Source organism: Brachyistius frenatus, unplaced genomic scaffold, assembly GCF_029030835.1.
Source record: "Brachyistius frenatus isolate BFR_SWC_R1_liver_20210118 unplaced genomic scaffold, ASM2903083v1 Contig_180, whole genome shotgun sequence".
NCBI classification, from domain to species: Eukaryota; Metazoa; Chordata; class Actinopteri; family Embiotocidae; genus Brachyistius; species Brachyistius frenatus.
In genome coordinates this window covers 207,501-222,500 of record NW_027210779.1, presented here as the reverse complement: position 1 = coordinate 222,500, position 15,000 = coordinate 207,501, and the positions used below count along the sequence as shown (strand labels likewise).

At 47.3% G+C, this 15,000-nt stretch overlaps 1 protein-coding gene across 1 annotated transcript in view; it reads left to right on the top strand.

The window, feature by feature from the left end:
- Positions 1-15,000, top strand: part of maml3 (mastermind-like transcriptional coactivator 3) — a 106,185-nt gene that overhangs the window by 45,874 nt on the left and 45,311 nt on the right. The window contains exons 2-3 of the mRNA XM_069717782.1: positions 6,124-6,864; positions 7,689-8,651. Coding sequence (XP_069573883.1) covers positions 6,124-6,864; positions 7,689-8,651 — 1,704 coding nt within the window. The remainder of the gene's footprint in view (positions 1-6,123; positions 6,865-7,688; positions 8,652-15,000) is intronic.

The following is a 15,000-nucleotide window of genomic DNA, read 5'->3' as shown; positions in this document are numbered from 1 at the left end:
GCCATAAAAGTATCAAAGCCCCTCCCCCTTCTCCCCTCTCCCTCCCCCTATTTCCCCCACCACCACACTCACAACTATGCAACAGCAATTACAGGTGGTTTAAAGGTGGTAGAGCTTTTCGCCATATCGCCATCACCACCACCACCGCACACGCACACGCACACACACACACACACACACACACACACACACACACACACACACACACACACACACACACACACACACACACACACACACACACACACACAGACAGCAGCAGCAGCAAACACATTTACTTATTAAAGACCTGTTGGATTTAATTGACTCATTTCACAGTCTAGTGGTCCAGACCAGGAACAACCACACATACACAAATACGTAGCGGCCCGCACCAAATGAAATTTAAATTATGACTGATAGTTGTGCATGTGCGTGCTCACTAGTGTGTCTGTGTGTGTCGCACTAAAACGGAGGTGCCGGATTTTTGGAGATGAAATATGAAATATAATTTACCTGAATGTCCCGTCGTCCCTTCACATAAAGTTTAAGTCATCGGTGCGACCTCATTTTACAGAAAACCTTTTTGGCTGTGAAATTGAAATACTGAAAACAATCGAAGGCTGATGGGCTCACCTCAAAATAGTAATCGCTGTTCAAGTCAATTTAAAACTTTATTGCAAACTCCAGATCAAAGACAATAACATCACATAGAATACAAATTTAAAAAAAAGAATATATGTGTTAGTATCCCGCCTGAGAAACAGCTGAATCCGTCTTTATATAAATTTATAGTCTTGAAGGAGTTTGTGTTCGATTGCGTTTCAGTCCTGCATCACATCATTTCTAAGACTTTGTTCACATCTTGGCCACAAATGCAACATTTAATTTATCAACATGAACAATAATGAATCTACAAAAATTAGCTTTTCATTACCCGGCGGAAAAACAGATGAGTCGACTTGAAATATTGATTGATATTAATAATTCTGACGCGCTAACAGCTGGAATAAAGGGGGCGACATTTCAAGCAAAAACAAGTAAGACAGTTTTACCCGGCAAGCCTCCGTCGTTCTTCTTCTTATGTTATGTTGGCAGCTGGCGGACATCTTTTAGGTGCATTACCGCCACCCTCTGACGGGAGTAACACATTACAACCGGGAGCGGATTAAAAACAGGAAATGAGGAAGAACGATAGTCCCGTCTACAAATAGATTTAAAAATATATATATTTCAATGACCATTTTGAATATTTAAAAAAATCATGACCCATCCCTGGAATACATTTACTATTATTCCTGATTTTTTTTTCCACCAACTATTGCTGGTCCCGAGTCACAAATAAGAGATTTATTAGCTATCGTAGCCTCATGGTACTTTACTCCTGTGCAGTAGTCACCACCTGTGTGTGTGTTCACCTGTGTGTGTTCACTTGTGTGTGTTCACCTGTGTGTGTGTGTGTGTGTGTGTTCACCTGTGTGTGTGTTCACGTCCTGCCTGTTATTGGCAGAGGAAAAGACAGGAGGGGAGGAAAAGGTGAGAAGAGCACGGAGGGGAGGAAAGTAGGATAGAAAAGAGGTGAGCTGAACGGCGCGAGGAAATGGCTGCGCACGGATGAAATGTGTCGCTGCTGCTATAAATCATGTTCATCTTCAGGGATGAGTAGAAGAAAGGGATGGGGTTTTTTTTGTTTTTTTTTTCTCGAGGTGTCATTTTCGAGACAAAAGGTTTTCCTCCGCTGACCGTCGTCCTCATACTGAGACGGTCGTCGGCCGTATACCTCCACAGTTAGTATGTTAAAAAAACAAAAAAAAAAACAACACTTAAAATACTGTGGAACTGTTTCAACATCAACCTTTTAATGTCGAGGCTTGAATCCCGATGTGATGCTGAGCCTTTCAAGCGAGGATGAGGACGAGGAAGGAAGAGAGGGAGGGAGGCAGGGAGGGAGGGAGAGGAGGCAGGGGTGTCGGCGAGTGAGTAAGTGAGCCAGCGAGAGGAGGAGGAGGAAGAAGAAGAAAAAGAAGTAGAAGAAGAAGAAGAAGAAGAAGGAGGATGCAGCGCACAAAGCACCAGAGCAGCAGGTTGCTATAACAACAGCACCTTAGTGGCTCCGTCTCTGTCTCCCCTCTCCTCCCCTCCCCTCCTCTCCTCTCCCCTCCCGACTCTCGCGCTCTGATCACCCTCTCATCGTTGGCTCCCCGCTGTCATTTGGCGCGCTATGCCTTTCCATCAAGCCACCTATCTACTCCCCCTCTCCCCAGCCCTCTCCATCTCCACCTCCACCTCCTCTCTCTCCTCCTCCTCCTCCTCCTCTTCATCTTCATGTTCTGGTAGCTCCTCTCACTCTAAAAGAAAAAAAAAAAAAAAAAGACCATCTGCCTGACAAATAAATCCCTTCTTCCTCGTCGTCGAGTGTGTGTGTGTCTCTCTCACCTTTGCCTCCGCGAGTCTTTGTCGTTCCCTCTCGGTGTGTGTGTGTGTGTGTGTGTGTGTGTGTGTGTGTGTGTGTGTGTGTGTGTGTGTGTGTGTGTGTGTGTGTGTGTGTGTGTGTGTGTGTTGTGGGAGCAGGCAGAGGAGCAGCCAGCAGGTGTTTATGTCAAAGAATACACACACACAGACGCAGGAGAGGGGAAACAAGCGGCGCTCTCTTTCCTCTTCTTTCCTCCTCTCTTTGCTCTTTTACATCCTCCCGTCCTTTTTTTTTTTTTTTTTAACTCCGATGCTCTTTTCTTTTTTCTTTAAACTCCCTCTGGCTCTCTCTCTCTCTCTCTCTTTCACTAAGCACTCCACAGCTTGATTAAAACTACTTCAAAAATTCTTTGTCCTCGCCGCTCCGACTCCAAACGACTCCATTTTCATTTGTCAGGCCAAATAAAAATATTGTCAGCTTCTGTTTCCCGTGCGTGACAGGTACATTACTGTAACTCAAGAGGTGTAATTAGGTTGCTAATTGCACAAAAGGAAAACAAATGATTAATTAACTTGCAGTTTATATAAAGTATTCTGTGCAGTTTTGTCATTCACGCTGTCACGTTCCCTCCGGCTGCCGGCGTGCTGACTCACACAGCGCCGAGCAGACAGAAACGCTTTCTTTGTTTCTGTCTCTGCATTCAGAATTTTATCAACAGGGTTAAACGGCTAAATGGTTTCTCTTTTTGTTGTTTTATTTTTTTATTTTTTTTATTGGTGGGTGTGTGTATACGGAAAAAAAAAAAAAAAACCTCTGTGAGAGTGTGCCGTTCGTGCGTCTGTGTGGGAGGGCGCTACAGTTCACACCACCTGGATAATTATGGGAGTTTTTATAGGTGGGCTTTGAAAAGCGAGTCTGTTATTATCAACATGAGTCACTGGCATTTAGGGAAAGCCTGTAACGCACACACACACACACACACACACACACACACACACACACACACACACACGCACACACACACACACACACACACAACCCAGCGTACAGGAGAGCTGAATTATTTAAACCCATTGATTGCAGGACCACACACACACACACACACACACACACGGAGCTGGTGGAGGCGTGTCGTGACGCCTGAGATGTGTGTGTGTGTTTCTTTTTCTCAGCTGTTGCTTTAATGGCTACGGCAGCAACACACACACACGCACAGACACACACACACACACACACACACACACACACTGTAGTTTTGGCTGTCAATACTAATAGTGTTTATCATGTCATAAAGATAATTAGGTTGACTGTCAGTCAGCGTGGGGAACAGAGGAGGAAGCCAACCTGACAGCCCTCCCCACTTCCACCTCTCTCACACACACACACACACACACACACACACACACACACACACACACACACACACACACACACACACACACACACACACACACACACACACACACTCCAGTAAACCAAGAAATTCAAAAGAAAAGGATGATATTCATGCTCTGTGGTGTGTGTGTGTGTGTGTGTGTGTTTCTGCCAGCTTGAATGGGTCCACCTCCGGGTCAGAATACAATCTGAATATATTTTGTCTGTTGTTCCATCTGAATAACAAAGAGCAAAGTGTGCGTTTGCACACATACTTGTATCTGTGTGTGTGTGTGTGTGTGTGTGTGTGTGTGTGTGTGTGTGTGTGTGTGCGCGCATGCGTGTGTGTGTTTGACTCTTTCACATGTGACAGCTGAGAGTGTGGATTTTACAAAATATTTGACTGCGTCTGAGCTCCTCTCTTTTTGTCCTACAGAAGGCTGTTTGAAATGTAGATGTGCAGGAGACACGTACTGTATAAATAACTCTCATCAATGTACACATGAGTCCTTTTACGTTTGTATGTGTTTGCTCAAGTGTGTGCGTTGGTTGGAAGGAATGGCGGAGGCAGGTTTTGTACCTTTTTTGGGTTTTTTTGTCTTTTGTGAATTTATAATTTATAGTTATATAACCGTTAATGCAATGCAGGGTTATGTATTTTTGCAATACTTAACAATCTTTATAAAAAAAAAAATTGCCTCATAAATCAGCTGCTGTCAAAATGTCCAATAGATCTTTTTTTTTTTTTCCCGTTTTAAGAATTTACAACCGGTAAAGCGTGAAATAGACACGCCCTTCCACTACAGCAGAACGTGAGATAGCTACGCTTGCCGGAACCGTTAGCAAAAACACATGCAGGGTTCGGAAATAACCACACAGTTTGGGTCAGTACTTGGTCTGGAGACCTTTGTTTGCGGCACCACGGTCACATGATCCTTCGTCACGTGACATTTTTGCGTGTACAAGCTTCACGCCTACAAAGTGTGCAATAGACACGCTGGTCGACTGCAGCAAAACGTGTAACTATCACGCCTAGACGTGGGCAAGCGTGGCTGCGTAACGTTTTGCTGTCGTGGACGGGCGTGTCTATTTCACGCTTTGCCGTGATACCGCTCTTTGTCCTACGAAATTAAAAGTAGAGCTACACCGCTATCAGCGACGGAAAAGATCATCGTTTTGAGTTTGTATCTTAATCTCTGGCTCGGATTCGGGTGGGGAGCATAAAAATTTGTACCTTGGGAACCTTTCATAAATGAGGTCCCTGCTTCCCATCCGTCATTTTAATAGCATCTGCTATTCTCCTGCCAACTTCATTAGAGTTTGAAATTAGCAGGAGTTGGGGGTAAAATTGAGATTGAGAGTTTATTAAATTGCACAGAAATTGCAGAGAAACCTAAACTATCAGCCACTTTAACTCCTCTTTTTTTCCTTTTTTTTTTTTCCATTACAACTTGGTTGTATTCCCTTTCTTTACCCGCAGCTATACCGCTTCATCCTGTGTTTGTGGTGTCAAAGTCAAAGTCCGAACCTTTCTACCGCCGCAGATCCACTCTTGACAGTTTTTTCCATATTAATGTACCTAAAGAGAAGTCCATTTTCCGTCCGTCATAGTTTACATTTTCTAAAATAAAAGTGTCGCCGCTTCTCTGAGCCATTCGCCCGGTGTCATCAGTCCGACACGATTGTGAGCTAGCTGTAAAAAACGACCCTTTACTTTCCCCGTCAGCGCTAACGGTGTGATTCCCGGCTGTGTCTTCGTGGTGTCCTTCACGTCGTCTCTCTTGCCTCGTCTCTGTCCTTTTTTTTTCCCTCTGTCCCCTCTTCCCCCCCACCCCCCTCCTCTCCCGCCCGGCTCTATGACAGTGATTACCCGACCTGCCAGCCGGCGTACGTTAGCACCCCGTTGTTATCCCGTGGCCGCCTACGGTCAGGCTGAAGGCGGGGGTGGGGGAGGAGGGGGAGGTGTGGATTCAGACTCGTCGGCTGATGCTCTCGTTGAGAAGGTCGCTGGTCTTCCCGTGCCTTTTTGTTATACTGCTACACGCCTACACATGTGTGCAGAATCCAGGAAACGCTCCCTTCGTTGGTGCGCCCATTATTTCAGCCAGATTGAATCCAGACTGAAAGTAGAATTGATTTGTCTCGGTGATATTTTGATTTTCTGCACACCTCTCGCCTTCTCATGACAGTTCTCGGTGTGTCGTGCGGCAGCAGCCCGCTGCCGTATTGATTTGTATCTCGTGTTGTTTTCCATCATTAGCACCCAGTAGACCTCTGAAAAGTTCCTCCTGCTAGCACGTCCCGTCCGTGGAGGGCTTCCAGGTTTTTTAATATCTTATTCTCCTGTTTTATTCCAGCTGCAGGAGACGGTGAAGAGGAAACTGGACAGCGCGCGATCGCCCCTCAACGGAGACCAGAACGGCATCTGCGACGGAGGCAGCTACTCGCCGACCACCAAGCGGGTACGGAAAGACGGCTCCGGCGGTTTGGACTCGCTCACCGGTCTTCCTAACAACAACAACAACAATGTGCCGCCAATCTCTCCACTGCACCACCAAATGGACATTAAGCCCTTGCTCAGCGGGCCCAACACCTCCACCGGAAACAACACTACGAACAGCAACGGCACCCACGTGGGCCGGGCGTCCGACGAGCTGGGCAAGAACGGCGGCAGCCACCTCCCGGACATGAAGCTGAATGGCTCGCTGGACTTGGAGGACAGCTTCGGCCTCCTCAAGGACCTGAAGCAGGAGCCGCTGGACGACGGAGGCGGGATGGAGTCCTCCGACCCGCAGTCCCTGTCCAACCAGAACAAACTGTTCTCCGACATCAACCTCAACGACCAGGAGTGGCAGGAGCTGATCGACGAGCTGGCCAACACGGTGCCGGAGGACGACATGCACGACCTCTTCAACGAGGACTTCGAGGACAAGAAGGAGGCGGAGTTCGGCAGGCCGGCGAACAATCAGACGCCGGGTCCACAGGAAGCGGCGGGGAACACGACGGCGCCGGGAGGCGGGGCGGCGTCAGCAGCAGCGCTGGCTCCTCCTCCTCAGCCTCCGCATGGAGGCCCGCAGGTTCCCATGGGTTCACCACAGGTCAGTGCCGCCATGCCACTTGTTTTTAGTGTTATTAGTTTCATGCATTTAAATGTCTATGTTCTTACAGTTGTATCAGACACACAACATCACAGCAGCAACAATTCATAAAAAATGTATAAACAATTTTTTTCTGATGCAACAATTCTGGGTAAATGAGTCGAATTTGCCAGAGAACTTTTTAGATGTTGTTTTTTTTCATCAGTTCTGATTTCCTAATTGTTTCTGACCCACTTTATTTAGGAAGTAGATTATTTGACCTGATTTAAAAGGCCAACATTTTATTGAAACTGTAAACATAAAAAGGCCTACACGGTGTCTAGGGGTATTCATGGAAAGAGGTTTTATAATGGAGGTCTTAAACAGACATCCACGAGTTAGACTAAAAATAAAAGAAGTAATGTTGGTAGTTTCGTGAACCGGTGCCACTCACCTCAACCAGGTAACTCACAGATAGAAAAGTAAAAACAAGTTTGTTTAGGGGGAGTCGTGTGCTTCGTCTGTTTATTCATCCATCCAGTGTTAATGTACCGAGCGTCAGGCTGTGTTGGTGATCACGGTACTGTAGGACTCTGTTAGATGGAACCAAACCTTGTGAGAACAAGACTCCCCGTAAAACATCCAATTATCATTTTGAGTTTGCTGTTCGTATTCATATTATATTAACTAGAGGCTGTGTTCATTAGAACATTTTAGCGTTGATTTTTTAACTCCCAGAATGCTCCCCTCCCCTTCATGCTCAGCTAATTGCCTCCCAGCTTCATGTTGGACTCTTCATTTATATTCTCAGGAGTGGTTTTCATGCTTTTGCTTCCTCTTCTCAGGTGCGACCGTCGTCATCAGGCCCTCAGTTTGCCACCACTGCCAACGGGACGCCTCCTCAGCAGCCTCTGCAGCAGTCTCCGGCCGTTGCCATGGCGTCGGGTTCGCCACTGCACAACTGCGTGGCCCGCTCGCCTCAGACTCCCACCCAGGCTCAGACGCAAGCAGTCTCTCGGCCCGGGAACGGATACATGATGAACCCGGGCCCCGGGGTCAGCCAGGCGGGCACGGGACCCGGAGCGGCCGGGGTCGCGCCCGGAGGTCAGCCCGTCGGGCCGGTGACGCCGGAGCTGTCGCCGGCGGAGCAGCTGAAAGCGATGGCTCAGCAACGCGCCAAACTGCTGCAGCAGAAGCAGCAGCAGCAGCAGCAGCAGCAGCAGCAGCAGCAGCAGCAGGCGGCGAACTGGTCCCCCGCCGGCGCTCCGACCAGCCCCTACAACTCGGGACCCTTTAACCAGGACAAACCCAACAGCCCCATGATGTACCCACCGCAAGCCTTTAACGCACCACAGGGCCCTCTAGTGGCTGGGATGGCCCCCAACAACGGGCCCAAAGCCCCCATGAACAACTACCTCCCTCACAACCACATGGGCATGATGGGCCAGCAGCAGCCGAACAGCATCAACCAGAGCGCCCTGTCCAAGCAGCAGCAGCAGCAGACGGCGGCCATGTTGTCCTACAACAACACCAAGCCGCTCAGCCACTTCAGCGGCAGCGGCGTGGACCACTTAGGTCAGAGGATGACTCCGCCCATGGGGGGGAACAATCAGGTCAAGAACCCCATGATGCCTCCGTACATGGGCGGGGCGGGAGGCGGCGGCCAAGGGGCGGGGCCGGGGCAGACGCAAGGTCCGATCCCGGGGCAGACGGCCCACCTGAGCGAGGAGCAGAAGAGGATGCTGCTGATGAAGCAGAAGGTGTTGAACCAGAACATGCCCTACAGCGCCATGCAGCCTCACGGACAGGTGAGCGAACTCTTTTTTTCTTTTAATCGATGCGGCTCGTCGAAGGTGTTTCATCCGCGTTGGTCCAGTTTCATTTTTTTTTGTATCCGTAGCCCGTCTGCAGCTTCGGCTCTGATTTCAGGGTCTCCACATGATCACAGAGCGTGGCGATAAAACGACCGTGTTTAGGGGAGGAGGGGTGTCGCGCAAATCTCGACCCGATAAAACAACCTATAATTTCTGCTTGTCAGTGGCCGGAGGAGCTTTTACGAAACACTCGCCGTGTTTTCTATTAAATTAACTCCCTTTTTTTTTACACGCAGAAATAAAAAATAAAAAATAAAAAACAGGAGCTGAGATCCTTTGAGCAGAACGTGGGATTGCTGTTTTATAAAAATCTTCCAGAGGTGCAGCCAGGGAAGGTAAAATGGCGGTAGTTGCCCCAGCAACAAGCCGGGGCTGGGAATAGGCATAGGAAAATGGCCTGTCGAGAGTGTATTGATGCCTCTGCAACACTAGCAGCACTGATAGCCCTCCACTCCCCCTCACCCTCTCCTACCCTCTGCTCCTCCTCCACCCCCGGACACACACACACACACACACACACACACACACACACACACACACACACACACACACACACACACACACACACACACACCACAGCAAACACCAAAGCTAAACGGCTCCTTAGCTCATATCCCCAATCTGTCACAGCTGACTGATGGCTGAGATTGGACCGCTAAGCCAAGCTAGCTGCCGTCATTACCGACAAGCCCACCTCCAGGGGGTTTGTTTGTACCCCCCCCTACTCCCTCCTCTCCCACACACACCCTCACCCACCCACCCACCCGGCAAACCCGCTCCGACCGGATCAGCCGGGTGTCCTCAATAATACCGCCAGATCGCGGAGGACGTTTATAAAAAAAAAAAAAAAAATGCAGGTGTGGACGACACCCACTCAGGTGCTGCTCGTTATCTCAGGGCTGTCGTCGATAGCAACTGTGTGTGTGTGTGTGTGTGTGTGTGTGTGTGTGTGTGTGTGTGTGTGTGTGTGTGTGTGTGTGTGTGTGTGTGTGTGCTTGTTGATGATGCACTTGTCCTTTTCTCTTTATCTCCTCCCGTCTCTCTCTCCCTCCACTCGCCTTGTGCTGATGATATGGCTACAGTCAGTCAGTCACCTCCTCCTCCTCCTCCTCCTCCTCCCCTCTGGTGATCTCTGCGTCTCCTGCCCCCCCCCCTCTCCCTCCATCATCTCCTCCCCGCTTCCTCTCTCTCTCTCTCTTTCTCCCTCTGCCAGAGACTCTCAGCACCAATAAAGGAGCAGATTTATTAATATGAGGCCTTTGTGGCTGCTGCCTGGAGGGGTGTGTGTGTGTGTGTGTGTGTGTGTGTGTGTGTGTGTGTGTGTGTGTGTGTGTGTGTGTGTGTGTGTGTGTGTGTGTGTGTGTGTGTGTGTGTGTGTGTGTGTGTGTGTGTGTGTGTGTGTGTTTGTGTGCAGCCTCGTGCGCACGTATGTTTGAATGTGTTTTGTAGATTCGGGGGAGGGGGAGGGAGGGAGGGAGGGAGGGGGGGGGAGATTTATTTGAGCGAGCAGAGGAGAAGAAGAAAAAAAGAAGAAGAAGGGAGAGAGGCAAATGCAAGCGAGCGAGAGGTTTATTGTAGAGTGAGGATGGAGCATATTAAAAAGAGAGTCGAGGGCCTCGAAAGAGAGACGTAAGTGAGCAACGCAACGAAGTGTCTGAAATGATACAAGAAAAATATCCCGCATGCGTTCAGCACAATGCAATCTAATGACTCTGTCATTAGGTAGTTTTTTTTTAGGGGAATGATCACGTGTCTCAAATAGCAAAAGAAAATCAACCTCAAAACCGCAGAACATTTCACAGAAATTGCAGTTTTTTTTAAATTTTATTTAATATTTACGATATAAACAACAAACAGGCCTCCAACCCTTTTTTTTTTTTTGTTTGTTTTCCTCAGAGGTACTTTGACAAAAACACAAGTGACCCGAGAGCTGCTCATAGTTTAGTAACGCGCCTGCGCAACTCTTGAGTGGCCAAACTGGTTTGAAAAGTGTCAAATGAATCGTTCTAATATCAGATTTAACAAACTAAATCCAGTGTTTCTCCTTTGATTCGGACCCTCCTGAAGGAAACACGCGTTTAAGTCAAAACACAGTATTTGGTTGGACACCGTTTGAAACTTGGAGCGCTTTTAATCTCTGCTGTTGAGGTCGCAGCCAAATATTATTGTATTTACGTTTTTGTTTTTTTACCTAATTTTTTTTACCTAAGTATCTTTCCAGCTCGGTGTGAGAGTTTGTGTCCTCTGATCTCTGTGTTTCACAGAGGGCGGAGCTTAACCTCTGCTGCTCTGACACAAATCTGAACTGAATTTCTTGGACAGGGTAAAAAAAAAAAATGTATGCATACGAAATGCTTAAATTAATTGCCAAATAGAGTCGGGTGGCTCTAGTGTATATATGGGAAACGCGACATATCGTTCGAACCTTCAGCGAGCTACTGGTGGCACGAACTAACCAACACGTCAAGATGAGTTTACAGATCGCGTGCGAAGCCGCTCGACCTTTGAAAAACAGTCGTATCCTGAATTTTTGTAGGTCTGGAGCAGCTTTTTTCTGAAATCTTATCAGAAGAGCAAAAAACAAAATCTCTGGAGTAATTTAATTGTTACAGAGGTGGGTCACATTAGATTGAATGCCAAATTGGCAATATTTGCGTCCGCTCTAAAAAATACCAAAAAGAAAAAAGAAAGCTTGGCAATCAGCTCTTTCTTTTTACTTTTTTTTTTGGACTTCTCCAACCATCTGCGTCCAAACTGTAGGCGCAGCAGACAAAAAGCTGCAAAAATTCTTCAGTATGTCAAGGTGAGAAAATGGTGAAAATAATGATAACGTATGCCAAATACAACAAAGAAGTCGTTCCAGAGAGAAAGAGAGAGAGAGAGAGAGAGAAGATCTTCGTCCCCGCGGAGGATCCGATATTTAAACACCACGCTCGTCGTCAGAAAGACGGACAGTAAACGGTGTTTAGTATAATTGTTGCTTTCAGGTGTGTTCAGCGGCGTTCCCACTGCTAAGCCAACGTGTTGTCTGAGTAACCGGTGGCCATATTAGCAGCACACAAACGCACACAGATCTCACGGTCCGATAACTTTTTTTTGGACCGTCGAAGGTTTTTTACGGAGGGCCCCGAAGTGAAACTGGAAACTTCTTGAGTTCTGCTTCCAGAAGTAAGAAAACCTCGCTTGACTTTCACGGCGTTGCAGGACGGAGAGGAGCGGACGCTGTAGAAGTACCTCTTGAGTTTATGACCAGGAAGTCGAAGTTGAAGGCTGAAGTGGCCGCGCCGCGACCCTTGTTGTTGTTTAGCATTCATCTTAAGTTTGTTTGAATCGTGAAGTGTTGTGTTTAAAATATGGAAAAATGATAGCGATGCGGTCAAGACCGAGGCGCCTGCCTGTTATACAGCAAGTAACCATCGAAATAAAATATGTATTCATATTGTGAAGCAGTTCGCTCTCAAAATAAACAACTTTTTTGTTTGTTCGCGGGAGCTCCGTTTCCATGGCAGCAAACGGGGGTGTGACTAACAGCTGGAAAGCAATCAGTCGCGTCAGTAGACGCGTAGGTAATGTTCACCGCTCCAGGAAGTAGGCCCGACCCTTAGCAACGACCCTAGCAACAGACACGAGATAGTACTGTTTAATGCTTTCCGGAGATGGTTTCTCAAACTGAATAAATACAGCACACAGAAACACTAAACTGCTCAGCTAGCTCAGTCTGGTTGGAAGTAAGATATCCGCTGAAAAAGAAAATCGATGGACTCGTGTGTTTTTACGATTTTAGCACCGCGTCACGTGTTTAAACACATACGGTCAAGCTAGCCGCCGCCAGCGACAAAAAAAAAAAAGGACCAAAAGAGACCAGATTTCACCAAATGGGTCATTTAATAGACCTATAACGAGTAAAAACAACTTTATACTGCATATTAAATGAAATTCAAATTCCCAATGAGAAGGCGGAGTGATATTTCCAGTGATGAGCGGGGTGTGTCGTCACGGTGATTTGAGCACTTTCCAAATTGTACAGTTGACCAATCAGACCGCTGGGTCGGAACCACCTGTCGTATAATGTCGGACACCTCGGGCCGAGCTAATGCTTCGTTGTGCTTCAGTCGAGCTTCATGTTCACGTCCTCTCTCGGCTGCTCGGAGGCGTTTAATGGTTGTCGAGCCAGTTCGGGCCTGAAGTTGTGAGACTTTACAGCAATAAGAGCAGCAGGGGTGCACAAACTTTTTTCACGATTTTGCTATATTTACATTTTTATTGTTTATTAAATAACACGTGAAGAAAGGCTAATTTTTAATGTCTGTTTGCTGCAGCGCTTCTATTTACTCAAAACTAATAGACGTTATTGTTCTGAAGGGGGAGGGTTCAAACTTTTACATAAACTGTTTTTGGTGTGTGTGTGTGTGTGTGTGTGTGTGTGTGTGTGTTTGCTGATGTGTCAGCACACGCCTGTTTGCTGTTTGTTTGTGTTTAGTTGAAGTGATCCTCTCTGTGTTTAGATTCAGTTTTCTTTGTCTGCATTAGTGAGTGCGTGAGCGTGTGTACATTGGCCTTTGACTTTGTGTGTGTGTGTGTGTGTGTGTGTGTGTGTGTGTGTGTGTGTGTGTGTGTGTGTGTGTGTGTGTGTGTGTGTGTGTGTGTGTGTGTTGTCTCACAGGTGGTGTTTAAATATCACCATCGCTCCCTCTCTCTGTCTCTCTCTCTCTGCTTCTCTGTCTGCGTGTGTGTGTCTGTGTGTGTGTGTCTGTGTGTGTGTGTGTGTGTGTGTGTGTGTGTGTGTGTGTGTGTGTGTGTGTGTGTGTGTGTGTGTGTGTGTGTGTGTGTGTGTGTGTGTGTGTGTGTGTGTGTGTGTGTGTCTGTGTGTGTGTGTGTAGGCTAATCCAGTTAGCAGCTGCTCGGGGAAACTTCAGCCTCGCTCCTCAAAAGCTCGTTAGTCAAGCTTTAATTGTTGCTCCCTCGCTTTGCATATCGCCATGACGCTAATTTATGCCTGTTGTCGCGGTTACCGTCACCACGGTGGTGGATGTCTCTGAGGAAGCAGCAAGTAGGGGGGTAAGGGAGATGGGGGGGGGGGTGTTGTGCGATTGTCTGCGTGTGACGGACGATGAGGACGCCTCAGTCTGTGTTTGAGTGAGTAAGTGTGTGTGTGTGTGTGTGTGTGTGTGTGCACGAGCGTGTGTGCAGCTGTGTGAAGCCGGCAGCTCGTGGGCGGGCCTCTAGGGTTATCTGAGTGATGATTGGAGGAGAATGGATTGACAGGTGTTGGCCTCAGAGGAGCGCGTCAGGTGTCGCTTTGATAAATTGGAGCGGGAGTTTTAAACGTGTGTGTGTGTGTGTGTGTGTGTGTGTGTGTGTGTGTGTGTGTGTGTGTGTGTGTGTGTGTGTGTGTGTGTGTGTGTGTGTGTGTGTGTGTGCGCGCGTGCGTGTGTGCGTGACGGTGTCACACACTTCACCGCGGTGCACGAAGGAGTTGACGCCGGTGCTGATCGTCCTGTGAGTCACGACACCAGCCCCCTCGCAAACACACACACACACACACACACACACACACACATTGAAGAAATAAACAGGCTTTGAAAAACACCCACAGGCGTGAACACTGTGATAAAGCTCTCCACCTTCTCCACCCCTCTTTCTTTCCAGAGGTAAAGGAGCTCTCATCATCCTCTCTGTCTCCTTTTCATTCTCCAACCGAAGACCCTGACCTACACACACACACACACACACACACACACACACACACACACACACACACACACACACACACACACACACACACACATATAGCCAGTTTCCCACAGGGTTCCTCACTAACACAAACCCAACAAGGACATACTGACACTGATTTTAGCTCATTATACTGTATTCTACTGTTTTAAAACATTTATCCTGAAGCTTGACTCATTAAATTATATAAAACTGCCATTTATCATCTCAACATGAGAAAAAAACAGACCTGTATTGATCTGAATTTTAAACTTCACAGAGTAAATGTGCAACATGCTCCAGCACGAGACGGTTTGTTGCTTTAACGACAGACCTGCTTTTTCTGTCCATAAAAAAGTTCATATAACTTTCATACTAAACTTCTTAAGTGTTTCTTTTTACATTCAATATTCATATAAAAATTTTTTTTTAAATGCCCTCTTTTATTGAAAAATTACGAATTATGAAACTTATGTGACAGCGCTGCCATTTGTTAGTTAGTTTATTCAAATCCATTTTTAATAACATGTTGGAGGAAACCTGCAGAGCAGACTGACATCAAATCATCTGA